At 51.0% G+C, this 26,003-nt stretch overlaps 1 protein-coding gene across 2 annotated transcripts in view; it reads right to left on the reverse strand.

The window, feature by feature from the left end:
• Window positions 1-26,003, reverse strand: part of DOP1B (DOP1 leucine zipper like protein B) — a 251,294-nt gene that overhangs the window by 50,999 nt on the left and 174,292 nt on the right. For both annotated transcript variants that reach the window (XM_075334991.1, XM_075334990.1), the window contains exons 22-27: window positions 21,632-21,757; window positions 19,485-19,619; window positions 19,343-19,398; window positions 10,441-10,545; window positions 1,798-1,864; window positions 1,459-1,603 (exon numbers count right to left, since the gene is read on the reverse strand). In XM_075334991.1, coding sequence (XP_075191106.1) covers window positions 1,459-1,603; window positions 1,798-1,864; window positions 10,441-10,545; window positions 19,343-19,398; window positions 19,485-19,619; window positions 21,632-21,757 — 634 coding nt within the window. The remainder of the gene's footprint in view (window positions 1-1,458; window positions 1,604-1,797; window positions 1,865-10,440; window positions 10,546-19,342; window positions 19,399-19,484; window positions 19,620-21,631; window positions 21,758-26,003) is intronic.

Below are 26,003 nucleotides of genomic sequence, written 5' to 3' on the forward strand. Positions count from 1 at the left end.
TTTATAAAGTCAAGCCAAAGTCCGTAATATGTAAGAATACAAAAGTGGCACTCACCATCCATAAAAAAAAAAAATTATTGGGGGGATACCTTAAAACCATGTGCGAGGAAGCAGAGCTTGTGGAATCATAGAATGGTAAAGTTGGAAAGGACCTCAAGGGTCATTAGGTCCAACCCCCTGCGAGTGCAGGATTTCCTACATACCCCCAGCTATGTGTTTATCCAGTTTCCGCATAGAATCATACGCAAAACTGGAGACGAATCCAGTGTCGCGTATACACACACTTCAACGGGTCCTACCTACAATGGAAGTATATGCGAAACGGCCGTCGTCTTCACACGCCCAGTTTCCTCACGCATGGTTTTAAGGTTTCCCTAATAAATATCAATTCATTTGGATGGAGAGTGCACTTTTGTATTCTTCCATATTATAAACCAAGTTCTAGGACGAATTGGAGTTAGAGCTCTACATCAGGAAAACAATGCTATGACGATTTAATGAGTGAGCTGCTCGTTACTCGATTGAGTACCAGAGTCTAAAAATGCTCGAGTTTCCACATTGACTTCCATTATACTCGGTATTTGAGTGGCACCCAAGCACCCCGATACTCGATCGAGTAATGAGCAGTGGGGCGCACGCTCACTCATCACTTCTTTTAAAGGGAACCTGTCACAAGATTTGGCCTTTAAGCTGCGGCCACCACCACTGGGCTCTTATATACAGCATTCTAACATGCCATATATAAGAGCCCAGGCCGCTGTGTAGAACGTAAAAATCACTTTATAATACTCACCTAAACGGTCGCTGCGGTGGAGTTGGGTCATATGGGTCCGGTGCCGGCGCCTCCTCTTTCAGCCATCTTTGTCGTCCTTCTTCTGAAGCCTGGGTGCATGACGCGTCCTACGTCATCCACACTCGCCGGCATTGAGGTCCTGCGCAGGCGCACTTTGATCCACCCTGAGCAGGGCAGATCAAAGTATTGTAATGCGCCTGCGCGGGACCGGAGAGTGTGTATGACGTAGCCGAAAGAGGACGAAGATGGCCGAAAGAGGAGGCAACGGCACCAGACAACGGAGACACCCATATGACCCATCTCCACCGCAGTGACCGGGTTAGGTGAGTATTATAAAGTGATTTTTATATTCTACACAGCGGCCTGGGCTTTTATATACAGTATGTTAGAATGCTGTATATAAGAGCCCTCTGGTGGTGGCCGCAGCTTATACGCCCCAAATCTGGTGACAGGTTCCCTTTAAGCTTTTGGACTTCTGAGACACCCATTGACCCTGAGAATGAAGAAGCCTCAGTGCTGCTTTATCGCTGTGGCTCTGGAATTTCCAAAATTGTGGGTACTCGACCATTGGAAGCCTCATCGATTGGACAGAGGGGTCATATCTTAAAGTGGTATATTTCTACTTTTTGCTTTATTCATTCTGAACTGGAGATCTTGCCTCTTACCACTCAGCTCCCCATCAGCATCCGCATCATCCAGAGACACCTGGGGTTGAGCCTTAACCTCCAAATTTCTGCTTAGCCAGCTGGTCTGCTCCAAGGACGATCCGGCCACGTTCCCCACCGTCTCCAGGATCTTCTGCGTCACCTCCTGTGATTCGAGAACAGAGAGGTCATGCGGAGGTTGGCTTGGTTCACAACAATGGTTTTTTCTTCTGGACATTCAGCATTTGGCAAATTAATCAAAAGGGCCGCACTGATCGGATGTATGGCCAAGGGATGCCCTCAAAACATTTGGCCTGACACGCTCAATCAATAACATAAGCCATGAAGATGTCGTTTTACCTGTAAATCCTTCTGGTCTTTCTTGTTCTCCAAGTTTGGGGTCCTGGTCACAAAGTCGTTCAGTATACTGCAAAGACAAGGTCATGTATATAAACTTATATGTACGGGGGCATTACCAGAAATACAGTCCTAAAGGCAAATGCCTCCTATTAACAGGGAGGACAGCATCGTGTGGTCCAATAAGGATGTGGTAGTGTTCTCCATGGAAGTCTATGGGAGATGAATGATGCCTACACACGTACACTTTGCTAAGCAGGAGGTAAAATATTTCCAATGGGGAGAGGGAAGAAAGACGCTGATGTGCACGTTATCTGCCAAGAGGACAAAAGACATAAGGCGGCGTTACACGGGACGATATATTGCGCGATCGCACCCTCCCCTATCGTTTGTGCATCACGGGCAATTTTTTGGCCGTGTCGCACAAAGTCGTTAACCCCCTGTCACACACACTTACCTCCCGAATGACCTCGCTGTGGGTGGCGAACATCCTCTTCCTGAAGTGGGAGGGACGTTTGGCGTCACAGCGATGTCACACAGCGGCCGCCCAATAGAAGTGGAGGGGCGGAGATGAGCGCGACGTAACATTCCGCCCACCTCCTTCCTTCCGCTTTGCCGGCGGCTGCAGGTAAGCTGTTGTTCGTTGTTCCCGGGGTGTCACACGGAGCGATGTGTGCTGCCGCAGGAACGACGAACAACCGGAGCACAGAAGGAGGAACGATTTTATGAAAATGAACGACGTGTCAATGAGCAACGATAAGGTGAGTATTTTTGCTCGTTCACAGTCGCTCGTAGCTGTCACACGCTACGATATATCAAACGATGCCGGATGTGGGTCACAGAATCCGTGACCCCGACGACACATCACCCGATATATGGTAGCATGTAACACCCCCCATAGAAGATGTAAGTCACCATGCCCTGTACTTCCCTTCTCCAACATCATACGTGTAGGAGAATCGGACACATTTTATGAAAACGGCAGATTCGGTGAAGTACTGGCACTTTCCAAAACAATATTTCTTAAGGAAACCTTAAAACCATGAAGGGAATGTGTGGAAATGATGGCCGTTCATACACGTGCCTTAGAGTGACCTCTATTTCCAGACGAGTTCATTACTTATCAATAAAAAATAAATAAAAAATTAAATTTTCCACAAATAAATAAGATAGAAATGTGAATATAAAGGGTAAGGGAGAACGTCACTGCGGAACCTCACAAAACAAGCTCCTTTATAGTCTTCCTATATCCTACGAGCGTACGGTCACCTTTGGTTCATACATACGACCTCTTAATGCACGTAGTATATGGAGGAATTCCTTCACGGGGAGTGATCGTTTTACGGGACTATTATCTTATGTGGGGAGAGGCGGAAACAATTATACCCAAGACGCCTGTCTACTATATAACTGCAGGGAAACGTCCATCCGCAGAGTGGAAAACGACACCTAACGACGCTATTAGAGAGGTGGTCTCCAACCTACGGCCCTCCAGCTGACAGCTATTCATCTTGACCCCTGTGTGTATGCACGCTTTACTTGGCTGAGCGTGCATGTGTTCCCCACAGCCAGAAAGGCATACTGTCAGAAATCCGCCATGCTTGATCCCTCTGTCACCCAACATCTGCCATCAGGGGTTGGAAAAGACACACTTTTGGCATCTGATGGGTAAATGAAGGCCTATATGACGTATATGCAAGGAGTGCGAGGAGCTTTCTGCCATATTTGCTACACACTGGGCTCTAATGTGCCATTACCAGAGGCCTGAAGAGAAATTCCACTCATGAGCCGAATGGGAACAATCCACTGTTTAGAAGAGGTGTTCTGGTAAACCTATGTTTCCTGGTTACACTAAGCAATCTGTGCTTTCCTCACCCTCCACAGGTCCACTGCTGAGTTTTCGTCGTTGCTCCCAGTGTCTGTTATTGTCTGCAGCGAGGAGATCGGGCAACATCGGGGTAGCACTACATGGCGACATGTCTCATGTAAGGTGTGACAGTAAATGATTTTGGGCTGAAATCCAGCCCATTTGGGGTTTTTGGCCCCTGTAACTTGGGGTCACAATACTCCCATGTTTACCATCATTAGCGGTGTAAAGCAGAAATCTTATATCACACCGGTATAAGATTAGGCTTCAACATCTACAATCATAGAGATTCAACCAAGATGATTCCTGCCAAGAGCGGGCTGGGGACGGGGGAGAGGTTACAGCTCGAAATGATTTTGACCTTGAAAGGGGTTTTCCACCTATGATCCGAGGGGGTCCGATGGCTGGAACTTTCACCAATCATCAGAAAAGGGAAAAGAAGGGAATTTTGTTTACTTACCGTAAATTCCTTTTCTTCTAGCTCCAATTGGGAGACCCAGACAATTGGGTGTATAGGCTATGCCTCCGGAGGCCGCACAAAGTATTACACCAAAAGTGTAAAGCCCCTCCCCTTCTGCGTATACACCTCCCGTGCTCCCACGGGCTCCTCAGTTTTGGTGCAAAAGCAGGAAGGAGGAAAAAAATTATAAACTGGTTTAAAGTAAATTCAATCCGAAGGAATATCGGAGAACTGAAACCATTCAACATGAACAACATGTGTACCCAAAAAAACAGGGGCGGGTGCTGGGTCTCCCAATTGGAGCTAGAAGAAAAGGAATTTACGGTAAGTAAACAAAATTCCCTTCTTCTTTGTCGCTCCATTGGGAGACCCAGACAATTGAGACGTCCAAAAGCAGTCCCTGGGTGGGTAAATAATACCTCATAATAGAGCCGTAACGGCTCCGTCCTACAGGTGGGCAACCGCCGCCTGAAGGACTCGCCTACCTAGGCTGGCATCCGCCGAAGCATAGGTATGCACCTGATGGTGTTTCGTGAAAGTGTGCAGGCTCGACCAGGTAGCCGCCTGACACACCTGTTGAGCCGTAGCCTGGTGCCTCAAAGCCCAGGACGCACCCACGGCTCTGGTAGAATGGGCCTTCAGCCCTGAGGGAACCGGAAGCCCAGCAGAACGGTAAGCTTCGAGAATTGGTTCCTTGATCCACCGAGCCAGGGTTGATTTGGAAGCCTGTGACCCTTTACGCTGGCCAGCGACAAGGACAAAGAGTGCATCCGAGCGGCGCAGGGGCGCCGTACGAGAAATGTAGAGTCTGAGTGCTCTCACCAGATCTAACAAGTGCAAATCCTTTTCACATTGGTGAATTGGATGAGGGCAAAAAGAGGGTAAGGAGATATCCTGATTGAGATGAAAAGGGGATACCACCTTAGGTAAAAATTCCGGAACCGGGCGCAGAACCACCTTGTCTTGGTGAAACACCAGGAAAGGGGCTTTGCATGACAATGCTGCTAGCTCAGACACTCTCCGAAGTGAAGTGACTGCTACTAGGAAAACCACTTTCTGCGAAAGGCGTGCGAGAGAAATATCCCTTATTGGCTCGAACGGTGGTTTCTGAAGAACCATCAGCACCCTGTTCAGATCCCAGGGTTCCAACGGACGTTTGTAAGGAGGGACGATGTGACAAACCCCCTGCAGGAACGTGCGTACCTGTGGAAGTCTGGCCAAGCGCTTCTGAAAAAAAAACACAGAGAGCGCAGAGACTTGTCCCTTAAGGGAGCCAAGCGACAAACCCTTTTCCAATCCGGACTGAAGAAAGGACAGAAAAGTGGGCAAGGCAAATGGCCAGGGAGAAAGACCCTGATCAGAGCACCATGACAGGAATATCTTCCACGTCATGTGGTAGATCTTGGCGGACGTTGGTTTCCTAGCCTGTCTCATAGTGGCAATGACCTCTTGAGATAATCCTGAAGACGCTAAGATCCAGGACTCAATGGCCACACAGTCAGGTTGAGGGCCGCAGAATTCAGATGGAAAAACGGCCCTTGAGACAGCAAGTCTGGTCGGTCTGGTAGTGCCCACGGTTGGCCGACCGTGAGATGCCACCGATCCGGGTACCACGACCTCCTCGGCCAGTCTGGAGCGACGAGGATGGCGCGGCGGCAGTCGGTCCTGATCTTGCGTAACACTGGGCAACAGTGCCAGCGGAGGAAACACATAAGGGAGTTGAAACTGTGACCAATCCTGAACTAAGGCGTCTGCCGCCAGAGCTCTGTGATCGTGAGAACGTGCCATGAATGCCGTGACCTTGTTGTTGTGCCGGGATGCCATTATGTCGACGTCCGGCATCCCCCAGCGGCAACAGATCTCCTGAAACACGTCCGGGTAAAGGGACCATTCCCCTGCGTCCATGCCCTGGCGACTGAGAAAATCTGCTTCCCAGTTTTCCACGCCCGGGATGTGAACTGCGGAGATGGTGGAGGCCGTGGCTTCCACCCACATCAAAATCCGCCGGACCTCCTGGAAGGCTTGCCGACTGCGTGTTCCTCATTGGTGGTTGATGTAAGCCACCGCTGTGGAGTTGTCCGACTGAATTCGGATCTGCTTGCCTTCCAGCCACTGCTGGAACGCTTTTAGGGCAAGATACACTGCCCTGATCTCCAGAACATTGATCTGAAGTGAGAACTCTTGCCGAGTCCACGTACCCTGAGCCCTGTGGTGGAGAAAAACTGCTCCCCACCCTGACAGACTCGCGTCCGTCGTGACCACCACCCAGGATGGGGGTAGGAAGGATTTCCCCTTCGATAATGAAGTGGGATGAAGCCACCACCGAAGGGAAGCTTTGGTTGCCTGAGAGAGGGAGACGTTCCTGTCGAGGGACGTCGGCTTCCTGTCCCATTTGCGTAGGATGTCCCATTGAAGAGGACGCAGGTGAAACTGCGCGAACGGGACTGCCTCCATTGCTGCCACCATCTTCCCCAGGAAGTGCATGAGGCGCCTCAAGGGGTGTGATTGACCTTGAAGGAGAGATTGCACCCCCGTCTGCAGTGAGCGCTGCTTGTTCAGCGGAAGCTTCACTATCGCTGAGAGGGTATGAAACTCCATGCCAAGATATGCCAGCGATTGGGCCGGTGTCAGATTTGACTTTGGAAAATTGATGATCCACCCGAAACTCTGGAGAGTCTCCAGAGTCGCGGTGAGGCTGTGCTGGCATGCCTCTTGAGAGGGAGCCTTGACCAGCAGATCGTCTAAGTAAGGGATCACCGAGTGACCCTGAGAGTGGAGGACCGCAACTACTGCAGCCATGGCCTTGGTGAAAACCCGTGGGGCTGTCGCCAGGCCGAACGGCAGTGCCACGAACTGCAGGTGTTCGTCTCCTATGGCGAAGCGCAGGAAGCGCTGATGCTCTGGAGCAATCGGTACGTGGAGATAAGCATCTTTGATATCGATCAATGCAAGGAAATCTCCTTGGGACATTGAGGCGATGACGGAGCGGAGGGATTCCATCCGGAACCGCCTGGTCTTTACGTGTTTGTTGAGCAGTTTTAGGTCCAGGACAGGACGGAAAGACCCGTCCTTCTTTGGAACCACAAACAGGTTGGAGTAAAAACCGTGACCCTGTTGCTGAACAGGAACAGGGACCACCACTCCTTCTGTCTTCAGAGTGCCCAGCGCCTGCAGAAGAGCATCGGCTCGCTCGGGAGGCGGAGATGTTCTGAAAAATCGAGTCGGAGGACGAGAGCCGAACTCTATCCTGTAACCGTGAGACAGAATGTCTCTGACTTAGACCGCCATGGATCGGAGTTCCTCTGATCCTTCTGAGGCCTTTTGTACGAGGAGAATTGGGACCTGCCCGCACCCCGAAAGGACCGAAACCTCGACTGTCCCCTCCTCTGTTGGGGTAAGTTTGGTTTGGCCTGGGGTAAGGATGTTTCCTTTCCCATGGATTGTTTGATGATTTCATCCAGCCTCTCACCAAACAAACGGTCGCCAGAAAATGGCAAACCGGTTAAGCACTTTTTGGAAGCCGAATCTGCCTTCCATTCCCGTAGCCACAAGGCTCTGCGTATTGCCACCGAATTGTCGGCTGCAACCGCCGTAGGCTCGCAGAGTCCAGGACAGCATTAATAGCGTAGGACGCAAATGCCGACGTTTGAGAAGTTATGGACGCCACTTGCGGCGCAGACGTACGTGTGAGTGCGTCAATTTGCGCTTGACCCGCTGCAATAGCTTGGAGTGCCCATACGGCTGCGAATGCTGGAGCAAAAGACGCGCCGATAGCTTGATAGATGGATTTCAACCAGAGCTCCATCTGTCTGTCAGTGGCATCCTTGAGTGAAGCCCCATCTTCAACAGCAACTATGGATCTAGCCGCCAGTCTGGAGATTGGAGGATCCACCTTGGGACACTGAGTCCCGCCCTTGACCACGTCCGGGGGGAAGGGATAACGTGTATCCTTAAGGCGCTTGGAAAAAACGCTTATCTGGACAAACTCGGTGTTTCTGGACTGTCTCTCTGAAGTCGGAGTGATCCAGAAACATACTCGTTGTACGCTTGGGGAACCTGAAACGGAATTTCTCCTGCTGAGAGGCTGACTCCTCCACTGGAGGAGCCGAGGGAGAAATATCCAACATTTCATTGATGGACGCGATAAGATCATTCACTATGGCGTCACCATCAGGAGTATCAAGGTTGAGAGCGGCCTCAGGATCCGAATCCTGATCAGCTACCTCCGCTTCATCATACAGAGAGTCCCCCTTCTGAGAACATGAACAATGTGATGAGGTCGAGGGGATTTCCCAGCGAGCTCGCTTAGGCGGTCTGGGGCTGCGGTCCGTGTCAGAGACCTCACCCTGGGATCTATGAGACACCCCGGGGGAACATTGTTGTTCCAACTGAGGGGAACCAGGGGGCAATGATTCCACAGTGCCCATGGTCTGAGGTACTGGTCTGAACTGCAAAGCTTCTAGAATCTTAGCTATAGTTTCAGAAAGTCTGTCAGTAAAAACTGCAAACTCCGTCCCTGTCACCTGGACAGTGTTAGCTGGTGGTTCCCCCTGGGCCGCCCTTAGCAGAGGCTCTGGCTGAGCAAGTGCCACAGGGGCCGAGCAGTGCACACAATGGGGGTCAGTGGAACCTGCCGGTAGCGAGGTCGTACGCCTGTGTTTTGGCACCCCTGCCTCTTCTGGGTGCCATGCTGTTGTTTCCCCTGAGTGACACAATAGGGAATATAGCCAGAAATCCACCGTGCACCATACAGTGTAAAGTATAGCCTATAAACATATAATCTATAATTACACTTCAGCACAAGTGGGGCCAGCACCTCAGGTGCTGATTACCGCCCGCTTAAAGCGGTTGTGTGGCCACCAGCATCCCTGCCTGGGTCCCCCAGAGCTTGTCTCCCCTCTGCAGCATCAGGGGAGCTGACAGGAATGGCTGCCGGCGTCCTGAGGAGAGGAGGGAGCCGTGGGCGTGACCCAGAAAGTGCGGGAACTGGTGCCCCACTGTGCACAGTGAGGGGGGTGGAGTATGCAAAGCATGCTCCAGCCCTCAGTGCTGCCGTCCTGTACAGCGTCCCGCCCTTCCCCTGACTGGCAGGGCTGGGGGCGGGAAGAAAAAGAGACTAGGCCGCAAAAGCCGGGGACTCGAGTTATCAGCGCGGCCGCCGTATAAGCGCGGTCGGCGCGGAAGTCCCCGGCACACTAACAGTCCCAGCCGCGCCGCAGTGATAACAATGGCAGCGGCGGTCAGCGCGGCAGTCCCCATACACTAACACACTCAGCGACGCTGCAGTGTGTAATGGCACAAACGCAGTCAGCGCCGCGGTCCCCGGTGCACTAGCACACCCAGCAATGCTGGAGTGTTGCTGTGCGCGGTCCCCACGGGGACACAGAGTACCTCAAAGTAGCAGGGCCATGTCCCTGAACGATACTCGGCTCCAATCCAGCATGGTCCTCAGGAGCTGTGGATGGAGCACGGTCTCATGTGCCTGGAGACCGAAAGGATCCCACTTCACCCAGAGCCCTAAGGGGGATGGGGAAGGAAAACAGCATGTGGGCTCCAGCCTCCGTACCCGCAATGGATACCTCAACCTTAACAACACCGCCGACAAGAGTGGGGTGAGAAGGGAGCATGCTGGGGGCCCTAGTATGGGCCCTCTTTTCTTCCATCCGACATAGTCAGCAGCTGCTGCTGACTAAGCTGTGGAGCTATGCGTGGATGTCTGACCTCCTTCGCACAAAGCAAAAAACTGAGGAGCCCGTGGGAGCACGGGGGGTGTATACGCAGAAGGGGAGGGGCTTTACACTTTTGGTGTAATACTTTGTGCGGCCTCCGGAGGCATAGCCTATACACCCAATTGTCTGGGTCTCCCAATGGAGCGACAAAGAAAAAATAAATTAAAGAATAGAGCACCAGAGCAGTTGCTCGGCCATCGCTGCATTCCATCCTTATAGGGTTCGCTTTTTTCCAGCAGCCCCATAAAGAATGAATGGGGCGGCGGGCATGTGTCCGACCTATTGCTCTATTTTATAATGGGGTTATAAGTGCCCCATTCTGGTGGCCGGTGCGGGTCCCGATGATTGGAGGCCCAAGTGAGATATCGCCTATCCTGTGGATGGTTGATAACTTGAAAGCAGTTGTCCACCAATCACATTCAAGCTCTCATTTTCCACTCGTCCTTTGGAAAATTAAAGCATTAATCTGATTGGTTAAGAAACCCAAGTGCAGTAGACTATTGAGATATATGCACCAAGTCTTTTTGAAGGATTTAAGTAATATATTTCTATTGTCACATCATCTAAAGATGATATGATACTTCACTTACCTCAGTAGCAGGAAGAATCCTGGAGGAGCCAGATTTAAAGGGACAGTCTCTTTCAACAGAATCAGCAACGATGGTAAGTTTTCCTGCATGTCAGACGGCGAGAGCCTAGAAATGAAAAGGAAAAGGACAAGGTAAAGGGGTCTCTTCTTTACTTTGCAGGATACAATTGGGAATTAGAAGCTACGCTGTTGTACGCAGAGATGAAAAAACAATCCAGTGGCAGAGAGGTTAACATTGGAAGGGAAATAGGTCATTCTATGCATATACAGTGACATACAAATATTTGGAAATTCTACTACAAAGGCCTTAAAGGGAGCATGTTACACATGGCAGTGGTGACAGGACTCTATAGATGTTTGACCCTGAAAAAGAGAATTTTGTTACTTACCGTAAATTCTTTTTCTTGTAGTTCCGTCATGGGAGACCCAGACCATGGGTGTATAGCTACTGCCTCCGGAGGACACACAAAGTACTACACTAAAAACGTGTAGCTCCTCCCTCCTAGCATATACACCCCCTGCTAGCCAGTCCTAGCCAGTTTAGTGCAAAAGCTGAAGGAGGACATCCACCCACAAGAAGAGACAGAGTAAAACCCGGAAGAACCGGAACCTCTGTCTACAACAACAACAGCCGGTGAAGACACACGGAACAAGAAACCTGCCAACAGGCAATAGGGAGGGTGCTGGGTCTCCCATGACGGAACTACAAGAAAAAGAATTTACGGTAAGTAACAAAATTCTCTTTTTCTTTAACGTTCCTATGGGAGACCCAGACCATGGGACGTTCTAAAGCAGTCCATGGGTGGGAATAAACAGACAACTGAGAAGCAGGCGAAACCTAACTTCACAAATGGGCGACAGACGCCTGAAAGATGCGTCTGCCCAAGCCCTCGTCTGCCAAAGCATGAGCATGCCTTAGGTAGAGCTTCGAAAAAGTATGCAGACTAATTCGAGCTGCAGTCTGACAGACCTACTGAGCCGTAGCCTGGTGCTTGAAAGCCCAAAAGGCACCGACAGGTCTGATCAAGTGTGCCCTGATCCCCGGCGGGTAAGGCACTAGAGTACACTTGTAGGCATCGGAAATGGCCGACCTAAGCCAACGAACCAGGGTCGGCTTAGATGCCGAGAGACCGCTACGCTGACTAGCGGTCAGCACCAGAGAGAGGTGCACCGCCTAATAACGGCGGTGCGAGACACATAGATCCGGAGCGCCCGCACCAGATCCAGGATATGCAACGCTTCCTTAAAGCGATGAACAGGAGCCGGACAAAAGGAAGGCAGGAAAATTTGCCCCAGATAAGGTGGAAGCAGTAACCACCTTAGGGAAAAAAGTCCGGAGTCGGACGGAGACCACCTTGTCTTGATGCAAAAGACCAAAAAAAAGGGGGTGACTCCGAAGAGAGTGCAGCCAAAACTCTCTGGCGGGAAATTATGGCCACTAGAAAGACTACTTTCTGTGAAAGATGAAACAAAGAAAACTCCCTAAGAGGTGCAAAGGAGGTTTCCGGGAACCGTGAGGACCGGATTAAGGTCCCAGGGCTCCATAGGCCGCCGGAAAAGGCGGAATGATGCGAGATGCGCCCTTGAAGGAGCGCACCGGAGCCAGCCGGACGATACGCCGCTGGCACACAGTGACAGAGCCGAGACCTGTCCCTTAATGAGGGATAGTCCTAGCTGTAGACCGGACTGTGGAAGGGACAGGAGGGTCGGCAAGGCCAAAAAGGTCAAAGGACACTTTGGAGCTCGAGTCATAGTGGAGATGACTTCAGGAAGGATACCAGAAGTCGACAAGATCCAGGACTCAAGAGCTACGCCGTCAATCTGAGAGTCCAGAATTCTGGCGGAAAACACGGACCTTTTGAGAAAAGGTCTGGACGGTCCGGAAGATGCCATGGCAACCTAACGGACAGAAGGAGCAGGTCAGGGTACCAAGCCTGCCTGGGTCAGTCTGGAGAATGAGAATGACCCGATGGCCCTCTTTACTGATCTTGCGCAGGACTCTGGACAAGAGCTAGAGGGTGAAATACGTAAAAGAGACGAAACTGGGACCAAACATGAACCAGTGCGTCTGCCGCAAAACCTGAGGATCGTGGACCACGGTTGGACAGCTGAAATAGTCTGCCTCGCAGTTTTCACATCTAGGATGTGGGCTGCGGATACGGTGGACTAGGAGTCCCTCGTCCACTGAAGAATGCGTTGAGCCGCCAACATTGCCAGGCGGCTGAGTGTCCCGCCCTGGAAGTTGATGTAGGAAAACGCTGTCACGTTGTCCGACTGGACTCGAATGTGCCTAGCCGCCAACAGATGGTGAAAGGCTTAGAGAGCTAGAAATACAGCTCTGATCTCCAGCACATTGATCCAGAGGGCTGATTCGGACAGAGTCCAAGCACCCTGCGCTCCACGGTGGAGATATACTGCTCCCAAGGCGGATAGACTAGCATCCTGGTGAGGATCACCCGGGACGGGGCCAGGAAGGAGCGTCCCTGAGACAGAGTGGCCGAAGCCACCACTGAAATGAGCCCCTGGTCAGTGGCAAAGCCACCGCCCCGTGGAAGGAGGAAGTTCGCTTGTACAGCGGAAAACATCCAGTCTCAGAGGACGCAGGAGAAACTGGGCAAGGAATCGCTTCCATTGACGCCACCATCTGACCAGCACCTGTATTCGGTGTCTGATAGAACGACGTCGACCGCCAGCGGAGGAACTACTGTTCGACTAAGAGCAGCTTCACAAGTGCCGACAGAGTCTCGAATTGCGTCCCTGGGAACCTCTGGTTCGAAGTCAGAGTGGACTTGGACAGAATGACAAGCCACCCGAATTGGTTAGAGTGGCGAGAGTGAGCGAAGCACTCTGCTAAGAGTCTGCACTGGATGAAGCCCCGACAAGAAGACCGTCCAGGGCAAAAGATCACTGCTAATCCCTAGAGGTGCAGGACCCTAATCACAGCTGCCCCAATGAGAATACTCGAGGGGCCGTGGCTAACCCCAAGGGAAGAGCCACGAATTGGACCACTCCGATTGCAAAACGTAGCCAACGCTGGTGTGAAACTGCGATTGACACCTGCAGATGGGCATCTCTGATGCCGATGGCTGCTAGGGAATCTCCTTGGGTTCTTGATTGATCCGGTGACAAACACACGGAACAAGACCGAGACTCCATGTGAAAACGCCACACCTGATCATGCTTGAAAAGCTAAAGATCCAGGTCGGAAGACACCGCCCTCTTCGGGGACTAGGAATAGATTTAAGCAGAAATCTCAGAACCGTTCCCAGTCGGGAACCGGTACAATTACTCCATTGGCCTGCAAGAAATGCCACGGCCTGTGAGAAGGCGGCGGCCTTGGAGCCGGGGGGAGTTGACAGAAAAAATCTGTTTGGCGGGTGGATAGAATTCCATCCTGTAGCCATGGGAGATATAATCCCGCCCCCACTGAACGGAGACGTGTTAAAACCATACGTCGCCAAGTGGAGAGAGCCTGTCCACCGACCAAGGACGTTGTTGGCGTGGCTAGATAGCTCGGAGGGAGCTGACTCAGTGGCAGCATCTCCTGCGGTCTACTGAAGACGCAGCTTCGAGCGCCATTTGGGTCTATGAACCTTGGCCGAGCTAGAGGACGAGGCCGAGGGCTTAGAGAACGATCAGATGAGGAACGGAAACAACCGAAACCTCAACTGATTCCTGCCCTGGACAGGTTCCCTGGTTTAGGTTTGTGGCAAGGAAGAACTCTCCCCGCCAAGAGCTTCCTGAATTTCATCCAGTTGGTTCCGAAGAGACTGGTCCCACAAAAGGGACCCAGCAAGGAACTTCTATAGAGGCATCTGCCTTCCATTTCCGAAGCCACAGGAGCCTGCGGATAGCGTGGAAAGTAGCCAAGGCCACCGCCGTGCGGTGTCCAGCATGGCAGACATGGCATAGGATGAAAGGACTGAAGTCTGGAAGTTCAGGCAACCGTTTCGGCATAGAGTCCCTGTGAGGGAATGCATCTCCTCCAGAGAAGCAGAGAAGGCTACAAAAAAACCGCACTGCTGTAAAGCTGAGGAGAACGAAGCTCCTGCCGCCCCCATACAGATTTGGCCAGAAGGACAACCGGGCGGACCGCAAAACCTTAAGTGAGGAGCCATCAGCCACTGACATAACGGTCCGGGCTGAGCCACCTGAGGTGAATGAGCCCACTTCTTGACCACCATTGGTGGACAGGGAAAAAACAGTCCTCAGAATCACGCTTCATGGGAAGCGACTGTCAGAGCGGACCCTGGGCTTGGTCACAGTGGCCTGAAAACTGGAGTGGTTAAGGAACACACATTGTGTTCTCCTAGGCAAGGTAACTCCGGCGGATTGAGGTCCAGTACAAAATTAATGTACCGTGGGATCCTTATAGAGGTGCCGTCAGCCACTGATAAAACTATCCGGGCTGAAAGTCTAGACACCGGAGGGACCACCCTTGGCGAATGAGCTCACTCCTTGACCACCTCTGATGGGAGGGGGAAACAGGCAGCAGAACCCCGCTTTGGGGTCTGACAGGACAGGCTGTGGGCTTGGACATAGTGGGCTGAAAACTGGAGTGGATAAGAAACACACTCCTTGTCCTGTTAAAGGTATACTGATGCCTTTCTGCTAGCGGGGAATACTCCCCTGATACAGGCGGATGGAGGTCCAGTACAAGTATAATGGACGCAATCCAATCATTAGCATCTGCGTCACCTACGGACGGATCAATGGTACATAAAGAAGCGTCCGAGACTCTGGTAGAGACATCCTCCTCGTCCAGAGAGTCAGCTCGTAATCAGAGCTGCGGGACGGGGAGGACAGGGGACCCTGCGTCTCCTGTCAGGAGGACGGGGTCTGAGACCAGAAGGAGAGTCCTTTGTGAGCTTTGCTGAGCGAGCTGAGGGAATGCATCTCCTCTTAGCAGAAAACGCCCTGAGAAGGGGGCTGCATGCTCAGCAGATGCCGAGACAGCCGACCCCTGGAAATAGGATTCCAGCCAAACCAGGGGTCAGCCACCGAAGCCGGAGCAGCTGGAGGCACCACTAATGAGCCTCCAAGCACAGTGGTTATGAGCTCGGCCGTACGAGACTACCTGCAGTGGATAATAAAAACAGCCTGCAGCCTCGCTCTGTGAGACATGCTGCAGAGGTGGGGGCTCTGTCTAGAATGGCCCCCAGCATATATAAACAGATAAAATAAGCAGCTGCACAAACCGGAGGTTGTGGCTGCCAGATCGTTTAAACAGACATGTCTGTGCCCTCTAGCCCTCAGCCCAGGCCCCCACTTGTCACAACGTGGAATCTCTGTGCCTATGCAGGCACAGAGAACGCTGAGAAAATGGCGACCGTAGCGAGGAGAGGGGCGGGGCCTACTCTGAGAGCGGCAAATGAGGTAGCCAGGGGAGGGAATCCTTCCTCAGTGAGGAGTGTCCCTTCCCTGTGCTGCGCAGCCGCTGGGCGGAGCCATCCTGTCTCTCTGCGTGACTGACAAGCAGAGGCAGTGGAAACCGAAACTAGGCCTCAGGCAAAGCCGGGGCCTAGAGTAAAACATGCGGCCGGCGTGCAGGCACCATCGGCGCGGTTCTCCAGTGAAAACTGGAGAACCGGCCGGAAACGTTAACACAAATCAGAAAACACACTCCCCCAATAAATAAATATAAAGGACCCCTGGAAAGACCACTTTCTGTGGTAATAACATCTCATATACTTAGCTTGTGAGACGCAGGTTGCCAGGTCCCTGGGGGGGTGACAGCTCCGTCCAGCAGGATCCTGAACAGGGCTGTGGATGGAGACTGGTCTCCTGCAAAGCAGTGAGAACCGTGTTGGCTCCCACTTCAACCCAGAGCCTCTCAGAGGATGTGAAGGAGCGCGGCATGTGAAGGCTCCAGCCTTGTAAAGTCAACCTTAACAGCACCTCCGACAGAGTGGGGTGAGAAGGGACATGCCGGGAGTCCAGCTGGACCCGCTTTTCTTCCAAATCTTTGATCCAGAAGGAAAAATCAAAAATCAAAATCAGAGAATGCATGTGTGTGTGACCTCCTGAAACACAAAGCATTGAACTGGCTAGGACTGGCTAGCAGGGGGTGTATATGTTAGGAGGGAGGAGCTACACGTTTTGAGTGTAGTACTTTGTGTGTCCTCCGGAGGCAGTAGCTATACACCCATGGTCTGGGTCTCCCATAGGAACGTTAAAGAAAAATAATTCTACCTTTATTGTAGAAATCCACTTTTCCGAAATCTAGTATAGAAGCCGTATGCAAAGCAGGCCGGAAGTGCACTGTGGGCGTGGAAGAAGCCGTCCAAGGGGAGATGCCACGCCCCCAGTGCACTTACAGCCTGATTTGCATATAGTTTCTCACGATTGGCACTGTAAAAAAAGGTATCATATTTATTCTGAGACAAGAACCTACACAGCTGTACAACTGCTATAAGGAAAAACTGCTGACACATTCCCTCTAACCCCTTCATAATAGGGAGTATTTTTGTTTTTTGAGCTTCAATTTTTTTCATCTTCTTTAAAGGGAATCTGTCACCAGGCTTTGGCTCCTAATGTAGGCTAAGAGACCCTGATTCCAGTGATGTGTCACTTACTGAGCTGTTTGCTGGCATTTTGATAAAATCAATGTTTTCTCTGCTGCAGATCTATCAGTTATATAGAGCTCATGAATATGCTGGACTACATGCAGCACGCCAAGTAGTCCTGTAATGATAATATAATAAATATAATATATAATAAATATAATATATATACATATATATATATATATATATATATATATATATATATATATATATATATATATATATATTTATTATATATATGCGCGTATTGAGCTATCAACATTTCATATTATCATGACTTCCTCAGTATAGCATAGGTGATGAACGATCACCTGGATAATAAGGAAATCTTGAAAACATGAAGTGTTGGTAGCTCTTGAGCACCGGAATTGGAGAACACTGCTCTAATATAGAGCCGGGGTTGAAAGCTGAAGATACTGTATTTTTCCTTTTTATAAGACACACCGGATTATAAGACACACCCCAAATTTAGAGGGAAAAAAATGGGGTCAGTCTTATAATCCGGTGCTGTCTTACTGGGGGAGGGGGCGGCAGCGGTGGTAGAGTGGGGTCGGGGGAGATAGGGCAATGCTGCCATCGGAGCAGTGGGTGTCCCAGATGCTCGCTGTGGACGGTGGCGCTGAGAGGCTCTGTTGCGCTGTGGGCAGTGAGGCAGGGGTTGCCATCCTGAATGTTGGCGAGGCAGGCTTCAAAGAAATAGTGCCCGGAGTCGGCGTGTGTGCAGACTGAGCTATCGACTCAATTACAAGCTTAGATCTCATCTGCGCACGCGCCACCTCCGGGCACCATTTTCCTTAAGTCCGCTGCTGGGAGATCAATGGGTCAGAGGCAGAGCGTGCACAGATGAGAGCTTGAGCAGAGAGCTCCATCTGCGCACGTGCTGACTCGATGAAATTATTTGAAGCTCGTACTGCCGACATTCAGGATGGCGGCCCCTGCTTCACCACCTGCACTGCAGCAGAGCCCATGGCGCACCACAGCAGAGCCCACAGCGCACCTGTGATACCAATGTGATATGACTGAAAGAATGAGTGTGATTAGATAGGAATCATAATCAAAAGATAGTGATCCCAGATATTATTTGATCCATCCATAATTCAGTATCAGAGAGATGTCCTCTGGCTGACCCTATTTCACCATGACCAAAGCGTACGTGTTAGCAGATCGTGAACAAACCACGATTATGAGGAAGTAACGTTTACAGTTCAACAGTCAGGAAACTCGTGGTTAGTTGACAACAGATGTAAGGAAACTGGCATGTAAAATTTACGGCTCATTGCAATATCTCCAGGAAACTGTGGTCGGCCAGTGGTCAACTGGCAAAATGTGCAGGAAGCTACTGGTGCCCACAGCAGCTTGTGGACAAGTTACATGAACATGACTCAGCTGTCACATGCTGGTCACCAATTCACCACTCAGTGCAGTGCACACGACGTACAAAGTTTCCTATAAAAAGAAAGGACTCGCTTCATGATTGGGGACATTTCCAGGACGCTCAAGTGGACGCACTGTCCTGTGATGCAGATGTTGTTTCCTTCTCACTAATCGAGTCCCTCCGATGAGAGAGGCGTGCTACAACATACGGTAATGTTGATGCATATTTCTGTTATTGTATAAGATTCTATGACTATAAAGTAGTTCTAATGCCTATGGACCATTGATTATTCATGTGCTATTAAAATAAATAGTATCTTGCTAGAAAGAATCTTAGTATTCGTGCCTGATTAGGATATCAGTGAGCGCTTCGTAAGTACGGGCTTTCAGCCTCTTTTTAGGAGAATTTAGCAAGACAGCACCGCAGCAGAGCCCACGGCGCCCCGCAGCAGAGCCCACGGCGCACCGCAGCAGAGCCCACGGCGCACCGCAGCAGAGCCCACGGCGCACCGCAGCAGAGCCCACGGCGCACCGCAGCAGAGCTCACGGCGCACCGCAGCAGAGCTCACGACGTACCGCAGCAGAGCTCAAGGCGCAACCGCAGCAGAGCTCAAGGCGCAACCGCAGCAGAGCTCACGGTGTACCGCAGCAGAGCTCACGGTGTACCGCAGCAGAGCTCACGGTGTACCGCCCATAGTAGAGCATTACCCCTGCGTCCTGTGACCCCCTCTCCAGCTATATTCAGCTTGTAAGGCGTACCACTCATTTTCCTCCCAAAATTATGGGCGAAAAAGTGTGTCTTATAATCCGAAAAATACGGTAAATAGGTGAAAATGAAAACACAAGCGCCACCTATAGGCTTTAAATGTGTACTTCATGTCACACACATCTGTGGACATGACGATAAAACGTGGACCAAGGCCCCACTGTCAGGCCTGGTCAGTAAACACCCGGACCGCCTACCTTTGTATGAACGCAAAGCTGAACTGAAGCATCGGGATATCGACCAGTGACGTCTTCTAGAGAAATCAGAGAACACGCACATTTAGAAAACGACGAGAGTGGTCATACAAAACGTGACCACAGTGCAGTGTCCCGCCAATACCTCGTCCCCCTTTATCTGCGGCGGCTTCTTCACCACCTCCTTCGCAAGCTGTAAAATGGTGTCTGTCCTCAGCGTCTTCAGAGCGCACACCAGGTCGACCAGCGTCAGCTGAGACTCGCTGGGCACCGGGATGATCTGCCGGGAAGAAGCAGACACAAGATACACATTGAGATTCATCCGACAATCCGGTTATTAGAACTTTCACCGATTACCCTCTAAATGATCAGCTACATTTTTATCTCTTTTTTTTGCGGGTTTATGAAAAAAAAAAAAATGAAAATCGGCACACTGTCAAGATTCAGCAATCTGCAGAGTCAATGCAGCTATACAGAGCATTGCATCAGCACAAGGCGGCGTGCACAGGAGAATCATAGCGACAACACAGGGGTCATCAGCAGACCCCAGGCTGTCATGAAAACACATCGACGCCCTGTGATCATGTCGCGGGAGCGCTGATGGCCATGTGGAATGACGTGCCACCCTGCCGCTGTGTGTTAATGCCTCTCTCAGACATTGACAGCAGCATTTAACATGTTATCACCTGTGGGCAGAGCTCCACTCAACCTGACGCTATTAAAGGCACATGATGGCTTATTAATCAGCAGTCACGTGGCACAGTGGCAGGCTGAGCGGATGAGCCCGCATCTATAAGGTACCGCAACATATGACGTATATGTACGTCTGTTGTGAACGGGTTAATGCATATAATTAACGCTACTGGTTCCCTGCTTCTGACGCTCAGTAATTAAGTGAATCCCAGATGGGGACCTGCTGCTGGAAGCTCTTGAGCAGCTCCGAGCTCTGCAGTCTCCTCACTTCCAGGTTTCCGGGGGGGCGGGCTCTCCTCCTTGAGTGACAGCTCTGGTGAGAAGCAGAGCTGTAGTATTAGTAGGACTACAAAGCTCAGCACAAGTTCTGCCATAACACATCAACACCTCAGTGGAGTCTACACTGTATTCACATATAGAGATAACAAAGCACTTGACAGGCACACAGATCAGGACAGTGGAGCCCTGATTAGGAGACCTGCTCTGAAAGGGAGCTGGTGATTTTTGCAAGTTTTAGTACAGCAGCTTGTCAGGAACTGAGGGGGGGGGAGATGAGCAGATAACTGCTGTATAGAAAACAAAGGGCTGAGAAAATAAAAAGTTAACTCCTCTCCTGGAATGTAACTACTGTGCACACTCAGTGTATGGGCAGGCACTGGTGGTTGAGTTCCATGGGAACCCCAGCTGTACACTATGTAAGATGAAAGCTCTCATTGTGGGAAAAAGACAGCAGTTAGAAAAAAACAAGTCAATCGCATCTTGCTTATTTTCATGCTGTCTAATTAAAACATTTTAATGACTTGAGAAAACCCATTTGGCATTTTAAGTTACTATAAAGCATCACAACCTAATAAGGTGAGACTTTCTGTTCATTTATCCTTTTCATAAACCCCAACGTTCTCACACCCTTGTGGGGTTCGGCTATTTTTACATGAGGCTTTTACTCCTAAAGTTAACACTAAGTGTGACATTTGATAAAATCGGGAGTGGTGATGTTGAAGTGAGTACATTACTGATTTGGCACAAGTTACGCCTTTTTTGATCATGTGGGCCATTATAAGCGAATACAATATGATCAGTGTCGCAATGACACGGGCTCTTAGGGTAACATTTAAAGGGTATTTGTCAACAGGTTTTGGCCACATAATCGGAGAGCAGCATAATGCAGAGACAGAGACCCGGATTCCAGCGATGTGTCATTTACTGATCTGTGTAGTGTAGTTCAGTCAGCAGTAGATTATCACTAGAGGACTACTTTGCGCGCTGCAGGTAGTCCAGCGTATTCATGAGCTGTGTATAACTGCTAGATCTGCAAAAACACATAAGTGACACATAGCTGGAATCAGGATTTCTGTCTCTACACTATGCTTCTCTCAGATAGAGGAGGAAAAACCTGGTGACATATTCCCTTTAATAAAAGCTATCAGTCAGCCCTTGGTCCACAGGGGTCCCGCATTCCCAGACCAAAAGGGATAAGCCTGGAGTCGCTCTACTGCATAAATCAAAGGGTTAAGCAGCCAGGATTAGAGATCACTCTGATCCCGAACATTAGAATAGAAGCTTTGTTAAAAAACATCCTACCACAATATAGGGTCTCACCTTGGCTTTACTCTGCGCCTTGTTGAATCTTTTCCTTTTCCACACAGCCGCCACGGCCGCTATGAGCTGCACCCCGAGATGTGCAGTCAACGGGTTCAGAAACTCTAAGATCTTCTGCTTCAGTGTCTGCAATGTGTAAGACAACGTCATCGAGTTGCAGCCACCAGTATAATTTCCCTCCTTGCAGCCACATTACTGGCTCCTTTGCAGTTTAGGTCTCCTATTATCATTAAGACGTAATTAAACACGGAATATATGAAATCTGGACTGCAGTACTAATACATAGAATATACCGTATTTTTCGCTTTATAAGATGCACCTGATTATAAGACGCACCCCCAAACTTGGTGAAGGAAAAGAGAATTTTTTTTTAATGTTAAATGGGGTCCGTCTTATAATGCCAGTGTCCATCTAACAAATCATATAGGGCAGGGGTCCCCAACTCCAGTCCTCAAGGGCCGCCAACAGTGCATGTTTTAAGGTTTTCCTTAACATTGCACATGTGATGATTTAATCACCTATACAGGTGATGATTGCAACACCCATGCAATGCTAAGGAAATCCTGAAAACATGCACTGTTGGCGGCCCTTGAGGACTGCAGTTGGGGAACCCTGATAAAGGGTATATGTCCATAATAGACCCCCATCCTAAAATTAGCCCCCTTAATGTGGATATGGCCCCCTTATATTGAATGTAGCCCCCTTGTGCTGGCACATGTCCCCCAGTGATGCCACATGTCCCCCATTGATGGCATATGTCTCCTATTGATGGAACACGTCCCCCTGTGCTGGAACACGTCCCCTATTGCTGGCACATATCCCCTACGGATGGCACAGGTCTCCTATGGATGGCACAGGTCCCCCTGTGCTGTCCATGGCCCCCTATAGATGACACACGTCCCCCTGTGCTACCCATGGCCCCCTATGGATGGCACATCCCCCTGTGCTGCCCAAGGCCCCCTATGGATGGCACACGTCCCCGTGTTAGATATGGTCCCCTATGGATGGCACACCTCCCCTTGTGTTAGATATGGCCCCCTATGGATGGCACATCTCCCCCTGTGTTAGATATGGCCCCCTATGGATGGCACACCTCCCCCTGTGTTAGATATCGCCCCCTAAGGATGGCACACATCCCGCTGTGTTAGATATGGCCCCCTATGGATGGCACACCTCCCCTGTGTTAGATATCGCCCCAATGCTGCTGCCCATAGTAAAAAAGAGAATTTTGTTTACTTACCGTAAATTCTTTTTCTTATAGTTCCGTAATGGGAGACCCAGACCATGGGTGTATAGCTTCTGCCTCCGGAGGACACACAAAGTACTACACTAAAAAGTGTAGCTCCTCCCTCTGAGCATATACACCCCCTGGATAACCAAATATAGCCAGTTTAGTGCAAAAGCTGAAGGAGAGTAGCCACCCACAAGTAGAGATAGAGCAAGAACCGGAACAACCGGAGCCTCTGTCTACAACAACAGCCGGTGAAAACACGCGGAACAAGAAACTGCCAAAAGGCAACAGGGAGGGTGCTGGGTCTCCCATTACGGAACTATAAGAAAAAGAATTTACGGTAAGTAAACAAAATTCTCTTTTTCTTTATCGTTCCTATGGGAGACCCAGACCATGGGACGTCTCAAAGCAGTCCATGGGTGGGAATAAATAGAAAACTGAGAAGTAGGCGAAACCCAACTTCACAAATGGGCGACAGCCGCCTGAAGGATGCGTCTGCCCAAACTCTTGGTAGTGCTTCGAAAAGGTATGCAGACTAGCCCAAGTGGCAGCCTGACCGACCTGCTGAGCCGTAGCCTGGTGCCTGAGAAACCAAGAGGCACAGACAGCTCTGGTCGAGTGTGCCTTGATCCCCGGCGGGGGAGGCACTTGAGTACACTGGTAGGCATCGGAAATGGCCGACCTAATCCAACGAGCTAGGGTCGGCTTAGAAACCGAGAGGCCGTCACGCCGACCTGTGGTCAGCACAAAAAGAGAGGTGCGCCGCCTAACAACAGCGGTGCGAAACACATAGATCCGGAGCGCCCGCACCAGATCCAGAGTATGCAACGCTTTTTCAAAGCGATGAACAGGAGCCGGACAAAAGGAAGGCAGGGAAATGTCCTGGTTAAGGTGGAAAGGAGAAACCACCTTAGGTAGAAAGTCCGGAGTCGGACGGAGAACCACCTTGTCTTGATGAAAAACCAAAAAAGGTGACTCCGAAGAGAGCGCAGTCAAATCAGAGACTCTCCTGAGGGAAGTTATGGCCACTAGAAAGACCACTTTCTGTGAAAGACGAGACAAAGAAACCTCCCTAAAAGGCTCAAAGGGGGGTTTCTGGAAAGCCATGAGGACCAGATTAAGGTCCCAGGGATCCAAGGGCCGCCGGTAAGGCGGAATGCTGTGAGATGCGCCCTGCATGAAGGAGCGCACCTGAGCCAGCCGAGCGATACGCCGCTGGCACAACACTGACAGAGCCGAGACCTGTCCCTTGAGGGAATTGAGGGATAGTCCTAGCTGCAGACGGACTGCAGAAAGGACAGAAGGGTCGGCAAGGAAAAAGGCCAAGAAGTATGGCCGGAAGAGCGACACCAGGACAGGAAAATTCTCCAGGTCCTGTGATAGATTTTGGCCAAGGAATACTTCCGAGCCCGAGTCATAGTGGAGATGACTTAAGGAGAGATACCAGAAGTCGTCAAGATCCAGGACTCAAGAGCCACGCCGTCAATCTGAGAGCCGCAGAATTCAGGCGGAAAAACGGACCTTGTGAGAGAAGGTCTGAACGGTCCGGGAGATGCCACGGCACCTCTACGGACAGATGGAGCAGGTCTGGGTACCAAGCTCGCCTGGGCCAGTCTGGAGCAATGAGAATGACCCGACGCCCTCCATTCTGAGCTTGCGCAGGACTCTGAGCAAGAGCTAGAGAGGGAAACACGTAAGACAGACGAAACTGGGACAAATCTTGAACCAGCACGTCCGCTGCAAAGGCCTGAGGATCGTGGGAGCGAAGATCCACTTCCGGAGTGCCCCCCTTGCGGCAGAGTGACCGAAACACTGCCGAATGCAGAGCCCACTCGCCGCTGTCCACGGTTTGATGGCTGAGATAATCTGCCTCCCAGTTTTCCACGCCTGGGATGTGGACTGCGGATATGGTGGACTTGGAGTCCTCCGTCCACTGAAGGATGCGTTGAACCTCCAACATTGCCAGGCGGCCGAGTGTCCCGCCCTGTCAGTTGATGTAGGCAACCGCTGTCGCGTTGTCTGACCGGACTCGAATGTGCTTGCCCGCCAACAGGTGGTGAAAGGCTAAGAGAGCTAGAAGCACAGCTCTGATTTCCAGCACATTGATCGAGAGGGCTGATTCGGACGGGGTCCAAGTGCCCTGCGCTCTGTGGTGGAGATATACTGCTCCCCAGCCGGATAGACTGGCATCCGTGGTGAAGATCACCCGGGACGGGACCAGGAAGGAGCGTCCCTGAAGAGAGAGGGGCCGAAGCCACCACTGAAGGGAGCCCCTGGTCTGTGGCGACAGAGCCACTAACCTGTGCAAGGAGCAAGGTCGCTTGTCCCAACAGCGGACAATGTCCAGCTGCAGAGGACGCAGATGGAACTGGGCAAAGGAACCGCTTCCATTGACGCCACCATCTGACCCAGCACCTGCATTAGGTGCCTGATGGAATGACGGCGGGGCCTCAGCAAAGGGCGCACCGCCAGTGGAGGGACTGCTGTTTGACTAAGGGCAGCTTCACCAGTGCCGGCAGAGTCTCGAATTGCATCCCTAGGTACATGAGCTTCTGGGTCGGAGTCAGAGTGGACTTGGGAAAAGGACAAGCCACCCAAATTGGACTAGAGTGGCGAGAGTGAGTGAGGCACTCCGCTGACAGTCTGCACTGGATGAAGCCTTGACTAGAAGGCCGTCCAGGAAAAGGGATTGCTGCCATGACCCTGATGAATACTCGAGGGGCCGTGGCTAACCCGAAGGGAAGAGCCACGAATTGGAAATGTTCCTCTCCGATTGCAAAACGTGGCCAACGCTGGTGTGAAAACAGCAGAAACAGAAAAAAAAACAGAAAAAATCTGTTTGGCGGGCTGGATAGAATTCTATCCTGTAGCCGTGGGAGGTGATATCCCGCACCCACTGATCGGAGACGTGTTGAAACCACACGTCGCCAAAGCGGGAGAGCCTGCCACCGACCAAGGACGTTGCTGGCGCGGCCAGATAGTCAAGAGGAGGCTGCCTTAGTGGCAGCAGCTCCTGCTCTGAGAACGCGGCTTCGTGCGTCAGATGGGTTTTTGGTCCTTGGCTGAGTTAGTGGACGAGGCCGAGGGCTTAGAGGACGACCAGTTGGAGGAACGAAAGGAACGAAACCTCGACTGGTTCCT

This window comes from Anomaloglossus baeobatrachus, chromosome 2, assembly GCF_048569485.1.
Source record: "Anomaloglossus baeobatrachus isolate aAnoBae1 chromosome 2, aAnoBae1.hap1, whole genome shotgun sequence".
In the NCBI taxonomy this organism is placed as follows: domain Eukaryota; kingdom Metazoa; phylum Chordata; class Amphibia; order Anura; family Aromobatidae; genus Anomaloglossus; species Anomaloglossus baeobatrachus.